Genomic DNA, 26,908 nt, shown 5'->3' on the forward strand with positions numbered 1-26,908 from the left:
AAAGGAAAGATACAGTCATTTTCAGATAAACACATGCTGAGAGAATTCACCATTACCAAGCCACCACTACAAGAACAGCTCAAAGGAGCTCTAAATCTTGAAACAAATCCTGGAAACATCAAAACAAAATCTCTTTAAAGCATAAATCACACAGGACCTATAAAACAAAAATACAAGTTAAAAATCAAAAACAACAACCGAAAAAGTACACAGGCAAGAGAAAGCATGATGAATGCAATGGTACCTCACATTTCAGTACTAACATTAGATGTAAATGGCCTAAATGCTCCACTTAAAAAAGGTGCAGAACTGCAGAATGGATGAGAACTTGTAAACTAACTATCTGCTGCCTTCAGGAGACACACCTAACACATAAGGACTCACATAAACTTAAAGGGGTGGAAAAAGGCATTTCATGCAATGAACACCAAAAGCGAGCAGGGGTAGCTATTCTTATATCAGACAAAAAAAACTTTAAAGCAACAGTGGTTAAAAGAGACAAAGAAGGACATTATATAATGGTAAAAGGCCTTGTCCAACAGGAAAATATCACAATAGAATTAACACTGGAGCTCCCAAATTTATAAAACAATTACTAATAGACCTAAGAAATGAGATAATCAGCAACACAGTAATAGTGGGGGACTTCAGTACTCCACTGACAGCACTAGAGAGGTCTTTAAGACAGGAAGTCAACAAAGAAACAATGGATTTAACTCGATTTAAACTGTACCTTGGAACAAATGGACTTAACAGATGTAAACAGAACATTTCATCCAACAACTGCAGAATACACATCCTATTCAACAGCACATGGAACTTTCTCCAAGGTAGACCATCTGATAGGCCATAAAATGAGCCCCAATAAATTTAAGAAAATTGAAATTATATCAAGCCCTCTGTCAGACTGCAGTGGAATAAAACTGGAAATCAACTCCAAAAGGAACCTTCAGAACCACACAAATACATGGAAATTAAATAACCTGCTCTTGAATGAGCATCAGGTCAAAAATGAAATCAAGATGGAAATAAAAAAATTGTTTGAACTGAATGACGGTAATGACACAACCTACCCAAACCTCTGGAATACAGCTAAGGCAGTGCCAAGAGGAAAGTTCATGGCCTTAAACACCTACATCAAAAAGTCTGAAAGAGCACAAACAGACAATCTAAGGTCACGCCCCAAGGAACTAGAGAGACAAGAATAAACCAAACCCAGCAGAAGAAAGGAAATAACCGAGATCAGAGCAGAACTGAATGAAATTTGAACAAAAAAAAAAAGAAATACACAAGGTAAATGAAACAAAAAGCTGGTTCTTTGAAAAGATAAATAAAATTGATAGATCAGGCCAGGCACGGTGGCTCACGCCTGTAATTCCAGCACTTTGGGAGGCTGAGGTGGGTGGATCACCTGAGGTTGGGAGTTCGAGTCCAGCCTGACCAACATGGAGAAACCCTGTCTATACTAAAAATGCAAAAAAATAAAATAAAGCCGGGCATGTGGCGCATGCCTGTAATCCCAGCTACTCAGGAGGCTGAGGTAGGAGAATTGCTGGAGCTTGGGAGGCAGAGGTTGCAGTAAGCAGAGATCGTGCCATTGCATTCCAGCCTGAGCAACAAGAGCGAAACTCCATCTCAGAAAAAAAAAAAAAAAAATTGATAGACCATTAACAAGATTAACCAAGAAAAGAAGAAAATCCAAATAAGCTCACTGAGAAATGAAACAGGAGATATTACAACTGACACCACTGAAATACAAAAGATTATTCAAGTCTACTGTGAATATCATTACACACATAAACTAGAAAACCTAAAAGAGATGGATAAATTCCTTGAAAAAATACAGCCCTCCTAGCTTAAATCAAGAAGAATTAGATACCCTAAAAAGACCAATAACAAGCAGCGAGATTGAAACGGTAATTTTAAAATTACCAAAAATAAAGTCCAGGACCAGATGGATTCACAGCAGAATTCCACCAGACATTCAAAGAAGAATTGGTGCCAATCCTTTTGACACTATTTCACAAGATAGAGAAAGAAGGAACCCTCCCTAATTCATTCTATAAAGCCAGCATCACCCTAATACCAAACCAGGAAAGGATACAACCAAAAAAGAAAAATACAGACCGATATCTTTGATGAACATAAATGCTAAAATCCTTAACAAAATACTAGCTAACCAAATCCAACAACATATCAAAAAGATAATCCATCACGACCAAGTAGGTTTCATACCAGGGATGCTGGATGGTTTAACATACGCAAGTCAATAAATGTGATAACCACATAAACAGAATTAAAAAACAAAAATTATACCTCAATAGATGCAGAAACAGCATTAGACAAAATCCAGCATCGCTTTATGATTGAAACCTTCAGCAAAATCGGCATACCTTAACGTCATAAAAGCCATCTATAACAAACCTACAGCCAACATAATACTGAATGGGGAAAAGTTGAAAGCATTCCTCCTGAGAACTGAAACAAGACAAGGGTGCCCATTCTCACCACTCCTCTTCAATATAGTACTGGAAGTCCTAGCCAAAGCAGTCAAACAAGAGAAAGAAATAAAGGGCATCCAAATCAGTAAAGAGGAAGTCAAACTGTCCCTGTTTGCTGACCATATGATCATTTACCTTGAAAACCCTAAGTACTACTCCAGAAAGCTCCTAGAACTGATTAAACAATTCAGCAAAGTTTCAGGATACAAGATTGATGTACACAAATCAGTAGCACTTCTATACACCAACAGCGACCAGGCAGAGAGTCAAATCAAGAACTCAACCCCTTTTACTATAGCTGCCAAAAATAAAATACTTAAGAATATTCCTAACAAAGGAGTTGAAAGACCTTTACAAGGAAAACTACGAAACACTGCTGAAAGAAATCATAGATGACACAAACAAATGGAAACACATCCCATGCTCACAGATGTGTTGAATCAATATTATGAAAATGACCATACTGCCAAAAGAATCTACAAATTTAATGCAACCCCCATCAAAATACCACCATCATTCTTCCCAGAGTTAGAAAAAAAAATTCTAAAATTCATGTGGAATCAAAAAAGAGCCCGCATAGCCAAAGCAAGACTAAGCAAAAAGAACAAATCTGGAGGTATCACAGTACCTGATGTCAAACTATACTATAAGGCCATAGTCACCAAAACAGTGTGGTACTGGTATAAAAATAGGCACATAGACCAATGGAACAGAATAGAGAACCAGAAATAAACCCAAATACTTACAGCCAACTGATCTTTGACAAAGCAAACAAAAACAAAGTGGGGAAAGGACACCCTTTTCGATAAATGGTGCTGGGATAATTAGCTAGCCACATGTAGGAGAATGAAACTGGATCCTCATCTCTCACCTTATACAAAAATCAACTCAAGATGGATAAAGGACTTAAACCTAAGACCCAAAACTATAAAAATTCTGGAACCTAACATCAGAAAACCCTTCTAGGCATTGGCTTAGGCAAGGATTCCATGACCAGAAACCCAAAAGCAATTGCAATAAAAACAAAGCTGGCCAGGTGCAGTGGCTCATGCCTGTAATTCCAGCACTTTGGGAGGCCAAGGCAGGCAGATTACATGAGGTTGGGAGTTCAAGACCAGCCTGACCAACATGGTGAAACACCGTCTCTACTAAAAAGACAAAATTAGCCAGGTGTGGTGGTGCATGCCTGTAATCCCAGCTACTGGGGAGGCTGAGGCAGGAGAATCGCTTGAACCCGGGAGGCAGACGTTGCAGTGAGCCGAGATTGCGCCATTCCACTGCACCCTGGGCAACCAGAGTGAAACTCCGTCTCAAAACAAAAAGCAAAAAACAAACAAACAAAAAAAACAAAGCTAAATAGCTGGGACCTGATTAAAGAGCTTTTGCACAGCAAAAGGAACAGTCAACAGAGTAAACAGACAACCCACAAAGTGGGAGAAAAATCTTCACAATCTATATATCTGACAAAGGATGAATATCCGGAATCTACAGTGAACTCAAATCAGTAAGAAAAAAAACAATCCCATCAAAAAGTGGGCTTAGGACATGAATAGACAATTCTCAAAAGAAGATATACAAATGGCCAGTAAACATGAAAAAATGCTCAACATTGCTAATGATTGGGGAAATGCAAAACAAAACCACGATACAGTACCCCCTTACTCCTGCAAGAATGGCCATAATCAAAGAATCAAAAAGCAGTAGGCTGGGCACGGTGGCTCACGCCTGTAATCCCAACACTTTGGGAGACCGAGGCAGGCGGATCACCTGAGGACAGGAGTTCGAGATCAGCCTGGCCAACATGTGAAACCCTGTCTCTACTAAAAATAAAAAATTAGCCAGGCATGGTGGCAGGTGCCTGTAATCTAAGCTACTCGAGAGACTGAGGCAGGAGAATCACTGGAACCCGGGAAGCTGAGGTTGCGGTGAGCCAAGATCGTGCCACTACACTCCAGCCTAGGTGACAAGAGCGAGACTCCTTCTCAAAAAAAAAAAAAAAACCAACCAGTAGATGTTGGCATGGATGCGGCGATCAGGGAACACTTCTACATTTCTGGTGGGAAAGTAATCTAGTACAGCTGCTATGGAAAACAGTGTGGAAATTCCTTAAAGAACTAAAAGTAGAACTACCATTTGATCCAGCAATCCCATTACTGGGCATCTACCCAAAGGAAAATAAGTCATTATTTGAAAAAGATACTTGCACACACATGTTTATAGCAGCACAATTCACAATTGCAAAATCATGGAACCAACCCAAATGCCCATCAATCGAATGGATAAAGAAACTAGTGTGTATGTATGTGTGTGTGTGTGTGTGTGTGTGTATATATATATATACACACACATATATATATATACACACACATATATATATACACACACGATGGAATACTGCTCAGCCATAAAAAGGAATGAATTAACAGCATTTGCAGTGACCTAAATGAGATTGGAGACTATTATTCTAAGGGAAGTAACTCAGGAATGGAAAACCAAATGTCACATGTTCTACTGATATGTGGGAGCTATGCTATGAGGACACAAAGGCATGAGAATGATACAATGGACTTTGGGTACTTGGGGGAAGAGTGGAACGGGGAAAGGGTAAAAAACTACAAATATAGTGCAGTGTATACTGCCCCGGTGATGGGTGCACCAGGATCTCACAAATTACCGCTAAAGAACTTAACTTGTGTAACCAAATACCACCTGTACCCCAATAACTTATGGAAAAATAATTAATAAATAAGGGCCGTGTGGCTTTAAAAAAAAAAAAAAAGAATTGATTGTTGGCATCTGAGCCTATAGTCTCTGCATCAGTAGGCAATATACCAAGTGGGTGGTATTAATCTTTGCTCAGCTTTTAAATATTAAGTAAACCCCCAAAATAAAATGGAAAGAAAAAAACTGATCCAGTAATTTTACTTAAAGGAATTTTATCTAAGGAAATAGAGATACGTATAAAGGTTTACATAAATGATGCATGTCGCAGCATTATTTATTATGTAAAAATTAGAAGTAACTTAAGTGTCCAACAATAGATAAAGTTTTCAATTAGCATATTATAAATTGTGTATTTTGCTGTGTCCATGCACTGCATGTTCTTGGGTATTTTAGATTTGGGGGAAAGGCTAATTAAAAACATGGAATGAAGGATGCAGTTAGGAAATTAGTATGGTCTTGACTATGGTTTACATGTTCAGTAAAAATCATCAATATACATAGAAAAACATTTGAAGGAAATAAATCTTTTTTTTTTTTTTTTTTTTTTTTGAGACAGTCTCACTCTGTCTCCCAGGCTGGAATGCAGTGTCACAATCTTGGCTCACTGCGACCTCTGCTTCCCCAGTTTAAGCCATCCTCCCACCTCAGCCTCCCGAGTAGCTAAGATTACAGGCGTGCACCACCACGCCCAGCTAATGTTTTTATGTTTTTCGTAGAGACGAGGTTTCACCATGTTGGCCAGGCTCATCTCAAGCTCCTGACCTCAAGTGATTCCCCCTGCCTCAGCCTCCCAAAGTGCTAGGATTACAGGCGTGAGCCACCACACCCAGCCAAATATATCCAGATATTAAAGTTTATTTATAAATGGTATAATTATGGGTGATTTTTATTTCTTCATTCTCCCCCCTAGACTAAGACCTTTTTAAAAATATGCTTCTAGGTCTCAGCCAGAGCCTGGCACATAGTTAATTGAATTGGTAGTATACAGTACTTTGTAACTGAGTGTCTATTAGGCAGTAAGCACTGTGCTGGGCCCAGTTACACACACAAATTTTAAGAAATGATTCCTATCTTCAGGAAACTAAGAATTTTGAACAGGGCTTTGAATAGAGCTTTCTGTAATGATGGAAATATTCTATATCTGCAATATCCAGTTCAGTAGCCACTTGCCACGTGTGGTCATTTAGCACTTGAAATATGGCTACTGCACTGAGGATCCAAGCTTCTTTAGTTAATCTTAATTAAATTAAATCTAAAATTAGCTACATGTATTTAGTGACTTTGGTATTAGACTGCATGCTCTAGACGATTAACCAGAGCGTACACATCCTTACTATTAGGCAGTGGTAGGATTTGAAAACTTTTCTCCTTAGTTTTATCATAAAAGAAAAATGGAAGGTATTTTCTTCCCAAATAGAATTTCTTCTGGCAGTATTGGGTAGGGATTGGCCTGTGGGCTTTAGTCTCAACAGACCTAAGATTTGAACCCAGTTACTCACCACTCTCTGGATAAATTACTCATTTTCTTTGGGAATAATAATAGCAACTGCTTCATGATGTTGTTATATCTGTTTGGCTCATATAAAACAACCATTTATGCTCAGTACCAATTCATAGAAATCCTCAAAATATTGTTTTGATGCTATAAAATTTTGTTTTAGTTAGGTTGGGAAATGCTAGGAAAATGGAAGTATCCTTTCCCAAAAGATAATTATTTGTTGGGTAAAAGATATTTTTTTTTCACTTTTCAGATCCCATAATAGTGTGCACACTAGTAAACTCAAGCATTTTAATCTTCCAATTTTCCTTTCTGCATATGAAGGTTTATTTTACAGTTACGAAAATATGAAATTATAGGTCATTAAACAGAAACTACAATGCAAAGAAACTGAAAGTTATTCAGTTAGAAGCCTTTCTCAATTGAAAATCAGATATTAAAGTAGTTTCCCCCAAATTATAATGCAATTCAATTACAGGATAAATATCATAAAATAGAACTGGTTTGTCTTTATTTTGGAAATACATGTGTTGCATACATTTGTCATTTATCCAAAATATCAAAATATTTCTTTTTTTTTTTTTTTTTTTTTTGAGGAGGAGTCCTGCTCTGTCACCCTGGCTGGAGTGCAGTGGCACCGTCTCGGCTCACTACAACCTCCACCTCCCAGGTTCAAGCGATTCTTGTGCCTCAGCCTTTCAAGTAACTGAGACTACAGGCGCACGCTACCACACCCAAGCTAATTTTTGTATTTTTAGTAGAGATGGGGTTTTGCCGTGTTGGCCATGCTGATCTCAAACTCCTGACCTCAGGTGATCCACTTGCCTTGTCCTCCCAAAGTGCTGGGATTACAAGTGTGAGCCACCATGCCTGGCAAAATATTTCTTTTTTAATGGCATTCATTTGATATTTTAAGACCACATAATACAGAAAATACACTTATAATACTAGGTGACAATATTCCTTTACACAGCTGTATGCACTAGATTTTTTTTTAATGTATAAGGTGAGAATAAAAGATTTTGAAGAAATACACCATAAAGGGGGGTTGTTAACTAACAAATCAGCCTTGACTCATTTTAATGTTTTATTTCTACTTTTTTGTTCTAGAGAGGTTATATTATTTAATATCGCACAACTAGTAAGTGACTGAACTGTGATTAGACCTTAACACCTGACCAACCTCACTTTAAATCCCATACTTTTTTTTTTTTTTGAGACAGAGTCTCACTCTGTCACCCAAGCTGTAGTGTGATGGCATGATCTCAGCTCACCGCAACCTCTGTCTCCCAGGTTAAAGCAATTCTCCTGCCTCAGTCTCCTGAGTAGCTGGGATTACATGCGCGCACCACAACGCCCGGCTAATTTTTGTATTTTTAGTGGAGACAGGGTTTCACCATGTTGGCCAGGCTGGTCTTGAACTCCTGACCTCGTGATCCGCCCATCTTAGCCTCCCAAAGTGCTGGGATTACCGGCGTGAGCCACCACACCCAGCGTAAATCCCATACTTTTAACCACCACAATATTTAATATTTATTACATTAATCTCTCCAAGATTACACTTCTGGAAATTACTCTGATTAGTGAAACTAATTAAAGGGCCTCAGAAAATAAAGCCTTAGTGGAAAACATAAAAATATATTAAATATATATGTATGTTTAAAAAGACAAGCAAAATTTGTAGATGGTGTCTACTTATAAAGCAAATCAACGTTCAGTATTTAAAACTTTTTTCATATACTTTCTTCAGGAAAATGCTGTAGAGTCATAATCTGTTGCAGGTGATTCTCCCACACATCCTTTTTTTATTGCCTTTAGCTGGTTACAAACAAAATTGATTTTATAACCTCCAAAAAATTGCAACTTGCAGTTTGCAAAGGACTCTCACAGACCTGTCAACTTGGTCTCTGGATGCAGGTGACTGGTAATTATTATGCTTTGTTTAAAGGTCATATATGGAAAAACATCTTTCTAAAAAATGTTGTGGTTCTAAAGATTCTGGTTGATAAAACTGAGGCTCGAGGGCATTTCTTAACATTGTGTGCCCCTATTAAACTGAAGCCTTGAGAAGGCAAAGAGATTATTCATTTATCATTGTGTCAGCAGTGCTTAACACAGTGCCTCTCTCATAATGAATCCTCAATAAATACTTGATGAATGAATGGTTTGATTAAGAATAATGTAGTATCATAGTTTGAATCTTTTGGTGGGGGGGATTCTACAAAGTATTTTTAAGACAGTTCTTATTTATAATTAATTTATAGAGAAATAATTTCATGATGGTAAAGATAATGGACTTTTTTGGGCTTTTACCCAATATTCTCATTGATTGTTAACTTGGAGATTATTTATTTTTGCTTAATTATTAATTGGCAAAGGCTCCCAGAAGCGTTGGCTTTATATATTTGTCTCTGTTTAAGGCAACATTATAATTTTGTATTATCATTATTTAATCTTTGTATTATTCAGTTAATACATGTATTATTCAAAGGAAGGAAAATTTTACTGTGAGAACTTTATATTTAATGGATTCCTAAAATTAATGGGCTTATTTTATGTGTCCATGTTTAAAATGAAATGTTCATGTATTGATTTTTATTAAAACAAATCCTTAATATTATAGCCTACCATGGGTCCAACAGTCAAGTTCTCTTTGGCTTTTCAGAAGCCGTAATAGGTTTACTTATAACAACCACTCAGACAAATCCACAGAAACAGAAAATTCTCTAATATGGGGTACTAGAGGTATTGGGAGATACCCCACATTAGTAGTTTTTCGGGACCTCTCTTTCACATTATGAAGATATTTTTTAAATTACATCTCTCGTAATGGTTTTTAAATCTCTCCTTAAAATAATATCTTATAAAATATCCCATCTTCAACATTTTGATTCCTTATCTCTAATCATTTCTCCTGTTTTTCTTCGTGTGGTGGTTTTGCAGGGGAAGTGGGGTACAAATGAAAAAGTATCAGCTCTGCTGTGGGAATAGTCATTTAACACTGTCTTTACTGATTCTCTCTTTTGACAGTGGAATTAGTTTCATCAGCCACCGGATTCTTAATGAATTACATCCCAATGTAATGAACTCCATGTAAGCCCCAGATAATGTCACTGAGCAATGATTTTTTTATAATGTATTAACAAGTTTCTAGAAAACACATTCCCAACAAGCAAGAATAAAGAAGAAATAATGCTAAAACACACATTTTGTTTTTTCTGACCCAACCAGAGCCACTGGAAATCACCATAAAAATGCTGTTCCCGTTTTATTCCTTCTCCACTCTCCAAAGGAATGTATATGGAGAGTGAGGGATAATGTTTTGTTTATTTTGGGGGAAAGTTTTGCTGAAAATTGAAGGAAATGATCTGAAGTAAATTAAGGAAAATTATAATTTTTGCTCATTGAGAACTGTAAATAGGTCTTCATTCTCCCTTTTTCCACATCACAGAAAACATAATCATACACATTTTGTATTGTGAACTTTATGTCATTAGAGAAAATAGTTATCTTTAAAAGTGTTTAATTGTAGAGAATTCAAGATAATTAAATTAGTGGAACTCTATTTGCATGAACTATTTCATGCAGGATTGTCATATAGTTATATTTCTTACAGTAGCAATAGTACTTTTCAACGCTATGTTCTAGGTACTCTGCTAAGCACTGTAAATTTATCATCTCATTTAATTTCTTTCAACAGTGTTTTAAGGTAGGCCTATAAAGAATAAGTAATTGCCTAAGATCGCAGCTAGTAAGTGTCAAAGCCATATTGAAATCCAAATTTTTCTGGCTCCAAACCATATTCTTCACTGTAGTAGTCTGTTGCCTCTCAGGAAACAGTATATTATGTTGTATTAGAAAGCAGGTGTAATACCACTCCATAATTTAGTCTGTAATAATAAGTAAGCATTCTAGATAATTGGAATTTAAGCATTAAAACATTTCCGTATCACTAGAGGCATCTCTTTTTTTAGTTAATTTATTGTTGTCATCATGGTGTTTCCTTCAGTGAATTACCATTGGAGTGTAGGATTTTTTGCTTGTATACAAAATGACTCCAATTTTCATGCCCTTTGCATCTCATTTTTAATGTGTTTTAGTTGTTCACAAAGGCATTTTCTGATACTGCCTCAAGCAGCACTTCACATTTACCTTTTGATTTCCTGCTTTGAATTTATGACTGTTCAGAAAACCAAAAATGTTATTAAGATCATAGTAAGGGTAATTCAATAAGCTCTGATGGAAAAATTGAAGGATTTATTGTCAGTATATCGTTTTTACAAACAGCTTTGTAAGCCTCTGTCAAATAGCTTTGATTGCCAGATAAATGACCTCTATGTAAATATGACATTGTATTTTTTTAAATTCTAACAAGCAAATGCTAATATTACTCCTATAATTATTCCTAATTTTAAATTCATTTTTTATTCAGCTTATAAAATAAGGATAAGGTACTTCATAATTTTCAGTTAAAAACAACGGAATTATTTACCTTAGAAATAAATATGTTTAATTTCCTCATTAGTCATCTTAATTGAGCTACTTTCTCTTAATATTTAAATAATAAAAAAAGCCCTATGAATGTCTTTGCATCATGTTTTTGTCTTAACTGTGCACCTGTTTAATTCTGCCTTTGTAATTCTTCTCTTTCACTATTAGGTTTTAACCAAAGAATTTTATAGTCTCCAAGCATCTTCTGAAAAACGCATTACTGAACTTCAAGCACAGAACTCAGAGCATCAAGCAAGGCTAGACATTTATGAGAAACTGGAAAAAGAGCTTGATGAAATAATAATGCAAACTGCAGAAAGTAAGTCTTCCCCCACACACACATGCACAACTTTTTTTTTTTTCTGGCAACAAAAGACGCCTGACATTATTTCTAAAACTACTTTGGGATCAGGCACGGTGGCTCATGCCTGTAATCTTAGCACTTTGGGCGGCCAAGGTGGGCAAATCACTTGAGGTCAGGAGTTTGAGACCAGCCTGGCCAAAGTGACAAAACCCCATCTCTACTAAAAATACAAAAAAAAATTACCCAGGAGTGATATCGGGGAATCCCAGCTACTCCAGAGGCTGAGGCAGGAGAACTGCTTGAACCCGGAAGGCAGAGGTCGCATTGAGCCGAAATCATGCCACAGTACTCCAGCTCAGGCAACAGAGTAAGACTGTCTCAAAAAAAAAAAAAAAAAGAAAAGAAAAAAATAAAACTACTTTGGTATATGTTCTTAAAATATAATTGGTGACTATTTCTAAATAAAATTCTGTATTTCAAATATTCGTTCATCTTCATCTTAGAAATTGCAGTCAAAAAAGAAACAGGTTAAATATGATAGCTTTTATCTTTTCAATTTTTTATCAAATTCACTTATTCCAGAATTGTTAAGTATTTACATCTGTCAGGAACTGGGGATTAGGAGTTCATGGAAATAATTCCCGTCTCAAGGGGTTTCTAATCTACTGAGAGAGATGAACATAATAACATAATTAGAGTAGCAAGATAAATGCTATAAGCAAAAAATATGCAGTTCTCAGTGGAAATACAAAAGAGATCATTAATTAATCCCACCTTTAAAGGAGGTGAGGCATATCTAAGAGGGGAGATGACACTGCAATTAGTCTTTTTTTTTTTTCTTTTTTTTCTTCTTTTTTTGAGATGGAGTTTCACTCTTGTTGCCCAGGCTGGATTGCAACGGTGTGATCTCAGTTCACCTCAACCTCTGCCTCCCGGTTTCAAGCAATTCTCTTGCCTCAGCCTCCGGGTAGCTGGGATTACAGGCATGCGCCACCACACCCAGCTCATTTTGTATTTTTAGTAGAGACAGGGTTTCTCCATGTTGGTTAGGCGGTCTCAAACTCCCGACCTCAGGTGATCTGCCCGCCTCGACCTCCCAAAATGCTGGGATTACAGACGTGAGCCACTGTGCCCAGCCTTGGAATGAGTCTTGCAGTACAAATAAAAATTCATTTGAGGGTACTGTGTTATAATCTTTGATCTTTAATTTCTGTTTTCCTTTTTTCTTGTTTTCCCCTCTTGTTATCTTCCTGTCTTATCCCTAACGTTAATAAATATTTTAAATTAACATTTCACCATTGGCTGTGATGTTTGCTACAGTACATTATTTGTGTTCAAAAGTCAGATAACCATGGCATTCTTATAAAAATGGGTTTAAACTTCAGTTGAAGTTGAATTTGAATCTAGGTAGGGTTCTAATTATTTTAGGCACATTTTTGCATAAGGACTGTATTTACTTGTAGCCCAATGTAAGAAAAACTTTTATTTCTTTCCTATCATTGTCCTATTTCCCATTTCCAAGGTCAATGTCTGATAACTGCAATAGATTTTAAATTTATCTTCAATTTCTTCACTGGAGTCAAAGTAATCTTTGTAACATTCAAATTTTCATATCATATGCCTGCTTTAATGACTTTTATTGTCTTCATTAAGACGATAAAGTCAAATTTCTTTACATGACTTCATGATTAGACTCATGTTTATCTTTCTGCTTTCATATCTTGCCATTCTCCTCCATATCATATTATTGTTTTGAAAGTTTCATACTCTTTCTTATCTCCATAACTTTGCATATGTCCCTTTGTCTAAACAAATTAGGAATAGAAGGGAACTTCCTCGATCTGAAAAAGGGCATTTATAAAAACCAACAGCTAAAATTGTACTTAATGGTGAAATATTGAATACTTTCCCCATTGAAGGGGAGAGTAAGACAGGGTTTCCTATTTTCATGATTTATATGACATATTAAGTGCTGTATTTGAATTCCTAACCTGTGAGATAAGGATAAGAGAAGATATAAAATATATAAAAATCAGAAAGGAATAGTAAGAATCTATTTTCAGATTACCAAACAACTACTAAACCTGATAAGTGAATATAGCAGGATATATAGTCATTACCCAAAAATATACTAGAAGTAAACAATTGGAGAAGTAAGTAGCAACAAAAAACACAAAATACTTAGGAATAAATTTAAGCCAAAAAACCCTACAGATCATTGCTAAGAGAAGTTAAAGAACCACTCCCCCCAAAATCACGAAATATATTGTGAATTCTATAAATTCAGTGTTCTTCTAGTCACAGTGGCAGGAGGCTTTTTTGTATTTCATTCATATGGAATGCAGAGGACTGGAATATCCAAAGCAATCTTGAAAAAAGTTGAAGCCCTGTGTGGTGGTGCACTCCTGTAGTCCCAGCTACCCAGGAGGCTGAGGCAGGAGGATTGCTTGAGCTTAGAGGTTAAAGCCTGTAGGGTGCGATGATCGTGCCTGTGAATACCCACTGCACTCCAGCCTGGGCAACATAGCGTGACATCCTCTCCTCCACAAAAAAAAGAACAAATTGGAAGAATTGCACTACCTGTTTTCAAGATTTACTATAAAGCTTCAAGCTTCAATATCAGGATATTTGGCTTAAGGAAAGACAAATACAGCAATGAAACCGACTAGAAAACCCAGAAACAGATCCATACTTAAATAATAATTTCATTTTTAACAAAGGCAGCAAAGCAAACAAATGGAGAAAGGAAAGTTTGTTCAATAGTGCTAAAAAAAAATTGGACATCTTTATGGAAGTAAACTTCCATACACCAATATTAATCTGAGACGATACCTAAATGGAATAGCTAAAACTATAAATATGTAACAGAAAACATAGGTGAGTATCTTTACAACGTGGAGTACATTAAGACTTTTTTTGACATGGCCCTTGAATGTAATTATCATAAAAGAAAAACTGATCAAGTAGATGTCATCAAAATTTAAAACTTCTGTTCTTCAAAAGACACCATTAAGAAATGAATAGCCAAAACACAGACTCAAAGAAAACAACCACAATTCTATATCTGGCAAAGGAATGATACCCAAAATAAGAAAATATTGAGGAGAAAATATTCACAAAACATAGATTAGACAAAAGAAAATGATATCTAAATGTGGTGGGCTGAAAAACATCCTTCTAGAGATGTCCATGTCCTGTTGGGCATAGTGACTCATGCCTGTAATTCCAACACTTTGGGAGGCTGAGGCAGGTGGATCACTTGAGCTCAGGAGTTCAAGATTAGCCTGACATGGTGAGACCCTATCTCTAGAAAAAAAGAGAAAGAGAGAAGGAAAGGAAGGAAAGAAAGGAAGGGAAGAAGGAAGGAAGGAAAGAAAGAAAGAGAAAGGAAAAGGAAGGAAGGAAAGAAAAGAAAGATGTCCATGTCCTCATCTTTGGAACCTCTGAAAGCTGGAAAAGGCAAGGAAACAGATTTCACCATAGAGCCTTCACACAGAACCAGCCCTACAAAGCACTGACTTCAGGTCAGTGAGGCTATTTTTGGACTTACAACCTGTAGAGCTATAAAATAATAAATTTGTATTGTTTAAACCATAAAGTCTGGCAATCTGTTAACATTACCAGTAGGAAATTAATATACCAGAATATATATTTAAAATTCATGTAACTCAGTGATTAAAAAAAATAGTCCTGTTTAAAACATGGGCAAAAGGTTTAAACACTTCACAAAGGAAGACGTGTGAATGACAAGTAAGCATAATAAAAGTATTCAACATTACTAGTCATGAGGGAAAAGCAGATTAAAAGCCCAGTGAGATACCACTGTATACCCACAAGAATGGCTGAAATTAGAAAGACTGACTATACCAAATGTTGGTGAGAAGTGGAGCAACTGGCAGTTTCTTACAAAATAATTAAACAACCTAATCAGTGATCCAGCATTTCCATTACTTACCCAAGAGAGAAGAAAGCATATGCACCTTAAAAGATTTCCTCTAGAATGTTCATAGGAAATGTATTCATAATAGTCAAAAACTGACAACAGCCCAGGTGTGTATCTCAAAGGAAAATGGTTAATCAAACCATTATACATTCATGTAGCAGAATACTTCTCACTGGAAAGAAACAATTGACTTACTTAACAACATGGATGAATCTGAAAAACATAAAGTGTACTTTATATAATATAGTATGATTATACTGTATGATTATAGTATGTGGTATGATACTATATGATTATAGTATATAGTAAGATTATACTGTATGATTATAGTATATAGTATGATTATACTATATGATCATATGAAGTTCTAGAAGAGAGAGAAGTAATCTATGATGAAAAAAATCAAGGGGTGGGGGTAAAAATTTTATTTTTAAAAAGACAAAAATCAGAACTGTAGTTGTCTCTAAAGATGATTGTCACCAAAAATTAACTGAGAAAAGTGACATGGAACCTTCCAGGGTATTCAGATGTTCTATATATCTTGATAGGGTTTGTGTTAAACACATGTGTATACATTTCAAAACTTTTACATTTCAAAACTCGTTGAATGGTAGACTTAAAAAATAAAAATAAAATTTATACATGGTGAAAGTTACAAATCTTATTTTTTAGAAAATAACTAAATACATGTTGAATTATAATTGATGATTTGCATGTTAAACTGTTGAGGAGTGAAGTGTGCAAATGTCCACAACTTTCTTTGAAATGCATCAAAGAAAACAGATTCATGGAAACAGGGATGGATATATGTATAATAAACACATAGTACGTTTGATTTAGAATCCAGATGTTGGAGCCAGGCACAGTGGCTCATGCCTTTAACCCCAGCATTTTGGGAGACCAAGGCAGGACGATTGCTTGAGCCCAGAAGTTCAAAGGCCAGCCGGGGCAACCTGGCAAGACCATCTCTACAAAAAAATAAAAAATGAACCAGGCATGGTGGTGCCAGCTACATGGGAGGGTGAGGTGGGCTGATCGCCTGAGCCCTGAACGTCAAGGCTGCAGTGACTGTGTTCACGCCACTGCACTCCAGTCTGGGCGACAGAATGAGACTCTGTCTCAAAAAAAAAAAAAAAAAATTGCAGATGTTGAGTATATGGATGTATACTGTACATTTTTTCAGTGTGTCCACAAGTATAAATATTTTCTTAAAAGCTGCAGAAAAATAGAAATTAATTTTTGTTATGATACTATCTAAACCAACTTCAAATAAAATAGATTTACCTGTACTAGAAGATCAGTAACTAGGTTCTCTATCAGTTCACATTGGAAATTAAAATATACCTTGTCCTTATTTAATGAATACTTATCGATTAACTAAAATTTCAAAGAAATAGTGTGACAATAGCAGAATTTAAAAGTAAATTATTTTCACATAATTTTTTTACATTTGAAAAAAGTAAGGCCATCAATACATGCTTAGAGCTGCACAGTTTTTAATAGAGTAACCTACATAAGTACATAATTTTATTGTTGCAAATTAAAATAAAGTTGTTCTGATAAAATAATATTTGTCCTAATTTAAAAATCATTTATCAAGAACAGAATTGATGACTTTGATATGTTATCATTATTTGTTATATTACATAGCATATTTCATGCAAAAAGCCTTTGAGTCCTTCAGAATAATATATGTATTATTATACTTTTTAACAAGAAAACCTAACATGATATGATGCAATCCCTTATACATTTCAAAAATAAATGGAGCAAATTCAAGCAAGGATATACTTTAAGAAATGTGTTTCTACTTACAAATGGGCTGTTTAAGATTGCATATTAGCCCTTTCTAATGTTTTTATCCTCCCTAATTTGTTATAACCTCCTTTATTTTCACTTCTGCCATCTTTTTTAAAGGAAAAATAAAGTTATTTCACATTATACACTTTAATATTTTCCAGTTGAAAATGAAGATGAGGCTGAAAGGGTTCTTTTTTCCTACGGCTATGGTGCTAATGTTCCCACAACAGCCAAAAGACGACTAAAGCAAAGGTAAAATCAATATATATTTATTTTATTTATCTACTCAAGCCGAATGTAATTACATTTGTGCTTTCTGATAATGTGCTGAGTTCAGTGACAAAGTCCTTTATTCTTACTCTGCATAAATATTAAATTTCTCACAAAATAAAACACTAATAATCATGTATTTCATATGTTTTTAAATAAATTTAGTGGTTTGTAGAAGTGTACATAAGAATTTCTGTAGAATTAGATTCGATGATAAGGACCTCGTTTTTATTTTCACATTAATTTCAGATGAGCTACAAATGCTTTGTATCAAGAATATTCAGATTAAAATTAATTGTGCTTTTTTTTTTCTTTCTCTCATTTTTATTCACCTGCCTACATTCCTTGACATACACGTTAGGGAGAGTGATATGGAATTAATGCATATATTGTAATTGAAACTATGAAAGGCTTTACAAAACCAAGAGAATATTTAGAAGATCCACTAGTTATCTTGTGAGATACTGTTTAAAAGTACAGTCAGCCCTCTATATCCATGGGTTTCACATGTGTGAATTCAACCAACCGCTTATCAAAAATATTCGCGAAAAGAATGGATGATTGCATCTATGCTGAATATGTGCCGACTTTTTTTCTTGTCATTATTCCTTAATACAGTTATTCACATAGCATTTACATTTTGTTAGGTATTATAAGTAATCTAGAGATGATTTAAAGTATATGGGAGGAAATGCGTAGGTTGTATGCAAATATTATACCAATTGTATGTAAGGGACTTGAGCACTCATGGATTTTGGTATCCACAGGAGGTGGAGAGTGTACACTGGAACCATGCATCCCGTGGATACCAACAGACAACTGTACGCTAACAGAAAATTGTACCTACATGAATCAGGTTTCCAGTTGACCTGCCTGATTTTTATTCCTAACTCCTCTCTTGCACGAAAATTTATCCTGCTTTGCAAAAACATCTCACGGCCCCATTCACTACCACATCAAATCCATCAAATCTAAATGTTTCTTTCAGACTTCCAAGCGCCTCTATAATGTAGCTCTATCTCTCCAGCCTTATTTGCCTCTCTACCCAAAATGCAGTGGATATACCTATTTCTCTGCCTATAAAGCAACTGTTTTCTCTGTACCACACAGCAGAGCATTTCTCTTATCTCATTAGCTATCATTTCCTGTGTAATTTACCCATCTAGATGGAAAGTTCTTCGAGGTCAGCAACTACCTATTTTTTTTTTTTTTTTTTTGAGATGGAGTCTCATTCTGTCACCCAGGCCTGGAGTGCAGTGGCACAGTCTCAGCTCACTGCAACCTCCACCTTCCAGGTTCAAGCAGTTCTCCTGTCTCAGTCTCCCAAGTAGCTGGGACTACAGGCGTGCACCACCACACCCTGCTAATTTTTGTATTTTTAGTAGAGATGGGGTTTCACCATGTTGGTCAGGCTGGTCTTGAACTCCTGGCCTTGGCCTCAAGTGATCCACCTGCCTTGGCCTTCCAAAGTGCTGGAAACACAGGAGTGATCCACCATGCCCAGTCTAGCAACTACATCTTTTTTTTTTTGAGACAGAGTCTCACTGTGTCACCCAGGCTAGAGGCAGTGACACGATCTCAGCTCACTGGAACCTCGACCTCCCAGGTTCAAGCAATTCTCCTGCCTCAGCCTCCCGAGTAGCTGGGATTACAGGCATGTGCCGCCATGTCTGGCTAATTTTTGTATTTTTAATAGAGACAGGGTTTCACTGTATTGGTGAGGCTGGTCTCAAACTCCTGACCTCAAGTGATCCACCCACCTCGGCCTCCCAAAGTGCTGGGATTACAGGCATGAGCTACCACGCCATGCCAACTACATCTTATTCTTGTTTATTTTTCACTTTCTCTATCTAACTCAGTGCAGGATACCTAGTAAAATTGTTTCTTCATCAGAGCGTTTGAGAATTCAGAGTTGCTTTTTTTTTATGTGAACTGATTTAGACATTTAGAGACATTATACACTAAGAAAATGACTCAGAAAATAGAACATCTATATGGCTATCTAAAATGATGTATCCTCATTAATATAGTGGTGATTAAAAAAATAAAGTGATGTAGAATATAGAGCACTTTATAAAAAGCAAGAAAAGGATGCTTAGAACTTATGGCTCTTACCAGTTAAACTAAATATATGCCAAATTTTGATCAAGGCGAGCTGAATAGAAAGTATCAATTTGTAGCTGGAATGTTTAATTCTGTCTGGTGAGGATTCAGATATTTCAGAATTATGTATTTTTTAAAAATCAGTCCCATTCCCATTTCCTCTAAAAGTCACAGTGGGTAACCTAGGATATTTTGTAATTTTCAGCATATCTGTTTCTTAGTCCAATGTTGCCTAAGGAAGAATAGAACATAGTTTTGTGGGTAAGAGACTTATCAGTAGTAAATGATAGGTAAAATACTAAAACTTGAAATTTAAAGGGAAAGGTCATATTCTTTTCTCTATTTTGGCCTCTGAATCCTTCAAAAGAATCTTTGTTACAAGAAAAAATAGGGCTGGGTGCAGTGACTCACACCCATATTCACAACACTTTGGGAGGCCAGTGCAGGCAGATTGCTTGAGTCCAGGAGTTTGAGAACAGCCTGGGCAACATGGCGAAACCCCATCTCTACAAAAAATACAAAAACTTAGCTGGGCATGGGGACATCTGCCTGTAGTCCCAGCTACCCTGCTCAGGAGGCTGAGGTGGGAGGATTACCTGAGCTCAAGAGGTCGAGGCAGCAGTGAACCGCGATTGTCCCCCTACACTTCAGCCTGGGTGACAGAGTGAGACTCTGTCTCCAAAAAAAAGAAAGAAAAAAAGAAAAGAAAGAATTCTGCTGTTAGAACTTTGCTTTTCTTAGCCCCAAATGCTGAGTTTTTCAGAATTACAAATGATTATTGCTGTTGCACCTTACTATTTTTTTAAGAATTTTTTAAAATAGAGGTTGGTTTTTAATATTTAAAGTGAGGATTTAAGGAACCACAACTGATTCATACTCGAAATAATGTTAACTGTCCAAATATTCTAAAGATTCTATCACTGAGCTATCTATGTGCCTTGAACATGTGCCTAATGGGCATGCTATTAATATCTCCTGCCAGCTGGTGCCAGGCATTCTTCTCATGGTGAGCCAGAGGGTTATTTTGAGGAAGTGCTTCTCAGGTCATCTAAACTGAATGACGGGAAAGTAAGGCTAGATATCCAAAGAGAACATTTATGCATTCCTTCATGCGTTCAACAACTTATATTGAGTGCTTACTGTATGCACAAAATTGATCAATGGCACTAAAGATCCCAGGTTAGGGTCTGACACATTTCTGAGGTTTGCAAAGTCCACATTTGAGTTCATAATGGATATTTGTAAAGAAAGCAGTGGCTTTATGCTCTTTTTATGTTTATTTAAGATAAAAGCAGTATAACCTTTGAGAGAATTATATGTAATCCTTCACATTTGAAATTAAAGGATTGGAGCCAGACGCACTGGCATGTATGTACCTGTAATCCCAGCTTCTGGGGAGCCTGAGGCAGAAGGATCACTTGAGACCAGCAGTTTGAAGCTGTAGTACACTATAATTGCACCTGTGACTAGCCACTGCACTCCAGTCTGGGCAACATAGAAAGACTCCCATCTCTCAAAAAAAGAAAAGAAAAAAAAAATCAGTGGAAACTTAAGGCGAATGATAAAACAACTCAGTCAGAACAGTAAATGAACTATATGCAAAATAAAGTTTTCATTGTACATCAGCCTATACCAAAATATATTAAAGTTTCAAAGGAACCTATTTTCCAACTACTACACAATAGATTCCATTCGTATTAAATTTGATTTAAAATCTTATATGTTCAACAACCAGAATTAGATATTTTAGGGTAACATTTAATTGGAAGGAGATTTCTGATTTGTTATAACAGTAATGTTTATTTTATTTTATTTTTATTTTTATTTTTTGGAGTTGGAGTCTTGCTCACTCTGTCACCCAGGCTGGAGTGCATTGGCATGATCTCGGCTCACTATAACCTCCGCCTCTCAGGTTCAAGCAATTCTCCTGCCTCAGCCTCCCAAGTAGCTGGGACTACAGGTGTATGCCACCACGCCTGGCTAATTGTTTGTATTTTAGTAGAGACAGAGTTTCACCGTATTGTCCAGGCTGGTCTCGAGTGATCTCAAACTCCTAAGCTCAGGCAATCTGCCCACCACGGCCTCCCAAAGTACAAGGATTACAGGCATGAGCCACCACAGCAAGCCATGTTTATTTCATAAAATTGGAAAATTACTGGTAATCCTACCATCCAAAATAACCACTCGGAAATGTATACGGATATATATATATATATACTTTCTTATTTAAGATATTATTGCTTGTAATTTAATAGTTTAATTTATTGTCATAGAATTCCATTGTAAACATTTTCTTATGTCATTGGATATTCTTCAGAAAGGTCATTTTTAATGGTTATCCAAAACGTTAATTTTTAGTACTTCCACTTTTGAGTGCTATATTTTCATTAGTTAATTGTATAGTTACTGAAAAATATCATTAGTTGCCTATTGCAACCCAGGCAATACCACAAAATTAAAATGAGAAAATGGATGTGAAGTTCCTGACATAGAGTAGATCTTTAGTAAGTGCTAGGTCGTTACACCTTGATGTGTTCTTAAAGTAAATTACATAGTTAATTTTAGAGGAAAAGCCAGGGTTCTGAAATCTTTTACTAGGCACAGTTTGAGTTGTCATTTAAGACGATATTGTTTTAAAATTATACAGAAGCCTCTTGAAATAATTAGCAGGGATACCCCCCAAACATGAAACTTTCTTTAGTATCAGTCCATTTTTAAGAGTCTCACTCTGTTACTCAGGTCGGAATGCAGTGGCACCATCATAGTTCATTCTCATCTCAAACTCCTGGGCTGAAGCGATCCTCCTTTCTATCTTCCTGAGTAGCTAGGCATGCACCCTGTACCTGGCTAATTTTTTTATTTTTTATTTTTTGTAGAGACAGGGTCTTGCTGTGTTGCCCAGGCTGGTCTGGAGCTCCTGGCCTCAAGCAGTCATCCCACCTCAGCCTCCCAAAGTCCTGGAATTATAGGCATAAGTCACCACACCCAGCCTATTTTTTAAAACTCTTTCTGGGACACAATTATAGAAAGTTACAAGGGCTTATACAATTAAAGTAGATTAAAACAAAATGGGCTCTCCTTGACTAAACTTGAAAATCTGAAGTATTGTTTTCCTTTCAGTTGTGATTGTTTTGAAAATAGCAAACATGATTTTCTGGTTACATGTTTTGGTTATGCCCTTTAACCTGCCACACTAAATGGTGACACCCAGGCACTAACATGGTCTTTGTATATGCCTCTGTGTTTGTTTTGGCTAATCTGAACGTGGAGACTGTTCTGACGTTCTTAAACCTTTCAAATTGTAAGATTACTGCGTACTATAGTTTCTCTAGTTTTATAAAAAGCTTTAAGTTAAAACTTTCACAGTTTACTGAGCTTCATAATAAAAAAAATAAAGCAGAGGAAACTAGCAAAATTTTGTGTATGACAAACATGTTTTCCTTTCCTTTATTCTCATATATATGAGTTCTCATTTTTGTCCTTGGGGAAACTTGTACTCATTTCATTTGGGATGGCTTTAGGAATAGTTCTTTAAAAAGTTGCTGTTTTTCTATTCATGATAAATTTGGAAGTGTAAGCCTATAGAAGAAACTAGAGACAGTCTTATGTAACTACAGATAATCAGCATGAGATCACTGTTTAGTCCTCAGTCATTTCCAGCTGAGTAGATAGTATAAGGACCAGCCTTAAGCTTTTTGAAAGTGGGATCCTTCTGGCACATGTCCCCTTCTTTGCAACCATCTTTCGTGCCATGCTACTAGAGACAGAACTCTGATCTACTGAAAACTGAGAAAGATCAAATAACTAATATAACTAATAAGCATGCCTCACATATTCTTGCTCATTTCGAGTTTTGGTAATAGTAAGACACCGTACCAATACTGAATAACCCAGAACAGAGCGTCAATCCTCCATTGTGCTTTGATATCTCAGATATAAACAAAACTCTGTCATGTCCACATTTGCTAGGCTAAAAATGCTAGGAAATGGTATGTAGTAATCAGAAACACAGACTTCCATGGACAAAGCCAAAACCAATAACCTGTATTTGGCATCAAGAAGTGCTAAGAGAGCTAAAAGATAACCCTTGGAGGAATACTAATTTGATCAAGTAACAGGTGAAATTTTGGTTTAATATTTAGGTGTACAACCAGTATACTGGTGGTGGTAGTTTCTAGCTGATATCAAACTTAATCTTGGTATAAGTGAAAATCATTTAAGCAATTAATGTATTAATAATTACAAAGAAGTATTGTACCTATTTAAGTGTCCCAATAGATAGCTTATAAAAAGCATTGCTTTCTTGGGAAATTCAGTACATTCTACACCAAAAATAACCTTTAGCAAGAGTCATTTTTCCTGACCATGTTTATAGTTATTCTTCTTAAAGATCTTAGCGGGGCCAGGCACGGTGGCTCACGCCTATAATCCCAGCACTTTGGGATGCTGAGGCAGGTGAATCACCTGAGGTCAGGAGTTCGAGACTAGCCTGGCCAACATGGCAAAACCCCACCTCTACTAAAAAGACAAAAATTAGTTGGTATAGTGGTGGGCGCCTGTAATCCCAGCTGTTCCAGAGACTGAGGCAGGAGAATCGCTTGAACCTGGGAGGCAGAGGTTGCAGTCAGCCCAGGTCACGCCATTGCACTCCAGCTTGGGCGACAAGAGCGAAACTCTAACTCAAAAAAAACTTTTTTTAAATAAAGATCTTAGGACTTGTTTTCATTGTATGTTTATTGTGTTAAGGAGGCATAAACTCAGCTGTAGTTGAGCAGTTCTTCATTTGTCTTGTTTTGAATTTCATTTAAACACTCTTCTTTCTTCCCACGTGTAAGATCCAAGACTTCTAAAGAGGATCCATCTATAGCACCAAATCACTCACCAAAGCAATATGCCCACTTAAAGTTTTAGGAGGTTGAATATAGAAGTGGTGAATTGGTATCTAAGACATTTGCCTTCTTCTTTATGCACTTTTTAATTGCTAGTTCAATGCTTAATACTGAGCATTAGCTGTACTTTATTTTTTTTCTTTAATTGCCCATTATTGGCAATAGGTGTACCTTAATGTTGAGGTGCTGCAACCTCGGAGTATGGTTTCTAACAGTGTGTTCATTTGAACAAAATGCATTTACAACAAAATCAGTCCAGAGGTACTTATCGCTATGCACATGTCTCATGCCTATAATCCCAGCACTGTAGGAGGCTGAGGTGGGAGGATCACCTGAGCCCAGGAGTTTGAGACTAGCCTGGGTAACAATGTGAAACACAGCCTCTACAAAAATTTTAAAAATGAGCCAATCATCCTAATGCACCTGTGGTCCCAGCTATGTGGGATGATGAGCTGGGTCACTTGAGTGCAGGAGGTCAAGACTGCAGTAGCCATGTTTGCACCATTGCACTTCCTGGCCTGGGCAATAGAGCGAGACCCTGCCAGAAAAAAAAAAAGATTTATTAAGTACCTACTCTGATCAGCTCTACAGTTAGATACCACAGGGGATAAGACTCCTGTCATTTTATGAGTTGCATCTGTTTAGGGAGAAATGATTAACATACATGAAAGAATATATAAACTTTAGTACTATATCATATGTTGGGTTAGGCTATGTCAGTCAGAGGAATAGAGATCCGTGCAGGCTGGCACAGTCAAAAATGGAGGAAGTGGAACTCGACGGAAGCCTTTAAAGAAAATCTTCAGACTGGAGGACCAAGAAAAGGCGGTGGAAGGAATACAGAAAACATATTTGTGAGACGTTAAGTAGAGTAGATATGAATGGCAAATAAGGTTAGTTCTAGTGAGATTATAGAGGGTCTTGATATTTTTAAATAATTTAGAGATAGAGTAAAACTAACCATGAAGGTCAGATTTGAAAGTGAGTGGGAACACAATATAGACATCAGTTCACTATGTAAGAAATACAGATGTCTGACAAACACATGAAACAATGCTTAACCTCACAAATAAAGAAATTTAATTTAAAACAGGATTTTATGTTTATCTATAAGGTTAGCAAAACTTCCAAAGATTGACAATGCTCAGTATTGGTTGGGTTATGAAGAAACAGGAGATATGAATGAACAGGAATTCATTCATTCAATAGATAATTTCTAAGTACCTCCTTTGTACCAGGTATTTATTGTTGAACTGTAACAGGTTTTTATATTTTCTGGATTCAAGTCTCTTAACTGATATGTGATGAGAAATTTTTTCTTCCATTCTGCAGATTGTCTTTTCACTGTTTTTTTCCTTTTTTCTTTCTCTCTCTTTTTTTTTTTTTTTTTGTTTTTTTTGAGACGGAGTCTCTGTTGCCCAGGCTGGAGTGCAGTGGTGCAATCTCAGCTCACTGCAAGCTCCGCCTCCCGGATTCAAGTGATTCTCCTGCCTCAGCCTCCTAAGTAGCTGGGATTACAGGCGCCTGCCACCACACCCAGCTAATTTTCGTATTTTTATTAGAGACGGGGTTTCACCATGTTGGCCAGGCTGGTCTCAAACTCCTGGCCTCAAGTGATCTGCCTGCCTTGGCCTAATTTTTCTTTACTGTTTTTGTTTTACTGTAAGTATTATAATGATGAAAAACAGTTATATTTCTTGTTTCTGCTGTGTTCTTTTGCTTAAATATCTTTATATTTCTTTTCATTAAATCTTAATAAAATCTCTTATATCCTTAATAATACAATCTTAATAAATCTGAGTATAATCTTTTAATGAAAGATTTTATATTATCTTTTGTTCTTTTCTGTGTGTGTGTGTTTGTACTACATTAGTGGGCTAAATGGGTCTTTTAGGGCAACTGAGAACTTTAATACCATTTCTAATATATGTATGTGTGTATATATATATATATATATATATATATATATATATGAGGAAATGTGTTTTACTGTTCTTACAACTGACTTAGAGGTGAGTTTTTAAAATGTGAACCCCATATATACTGGAGACCAATTGTACCATGTTGTCTTCTACATTATTGTCATTATGCATCATAAATGACATCAACAGTCATACTAATACTCACGGTCCTTCCCGTCACCATCAATTCTCAGAAAGTTTTTCTCAGTAAAATTGTACTATAAACTAGTAATCAAAGCACTGTAGAGTATATTTGTAAGCAATTTGAAGATACCATAGATACTTTCCTTCTATTTAGAGTTGATTTTCCTTACTTGGAATCTCCCAGTCAAAATCAGGGAAATTCCTTTTTGAAGAAAGTAGTCCTGGTGTTAAGGCTTAAGCACTAGCATACCAAGAATTTCTTTTTTTTGAGATGAAGTCT

At 36.3% G+C, this 26,908-nt stretch overlaps 1 protein-coding gene across 3 annotated transcripts in view; it reads left to right on the forward strand.

Moving 5' to 3' along the window:
• The window catches only part of PIBF1 (progesterone immunomodulatory binding factor 1), a 232,929-nt gene that overhangs the window by 118,831 nt on the left and 87,190 nt on the right, over positions 1-26,908 (forward strand). For all 3 annotated transcript variants that reach the window (XM_004054592.5, XM_031001205.3, XM_055360191.1), the window contains 2 exons: positions 11,383-11,533; positions 17,423-17,513. In XM_004054592.5, coding sequence (XP_004054640.3) covers positions 11,383-11,533; positions 17,423-17,513 — 242 coding nt within the window. The remainder of the gene's footprint in view (positions 1-11,382; positions 11,534-17,422; positions 17,514-26,908) is intronic.

The sequence above is a fragment of the Gorilla gorilla genome, chromosome 14 (assembly GCF_029281585.2).
Source record: "Gorilla gorilla gorilla isolate KB3781 chromosome 14, NHGRI_mGorGor1-v2.1_pri, whole genome shotgun sequence".
NCBI classification, from domain to species: Eukaryota; Metazoa; Chordata; class Mammalia; order Primates; family Hominidae; genus Gorilla; species Gorilla gorilla.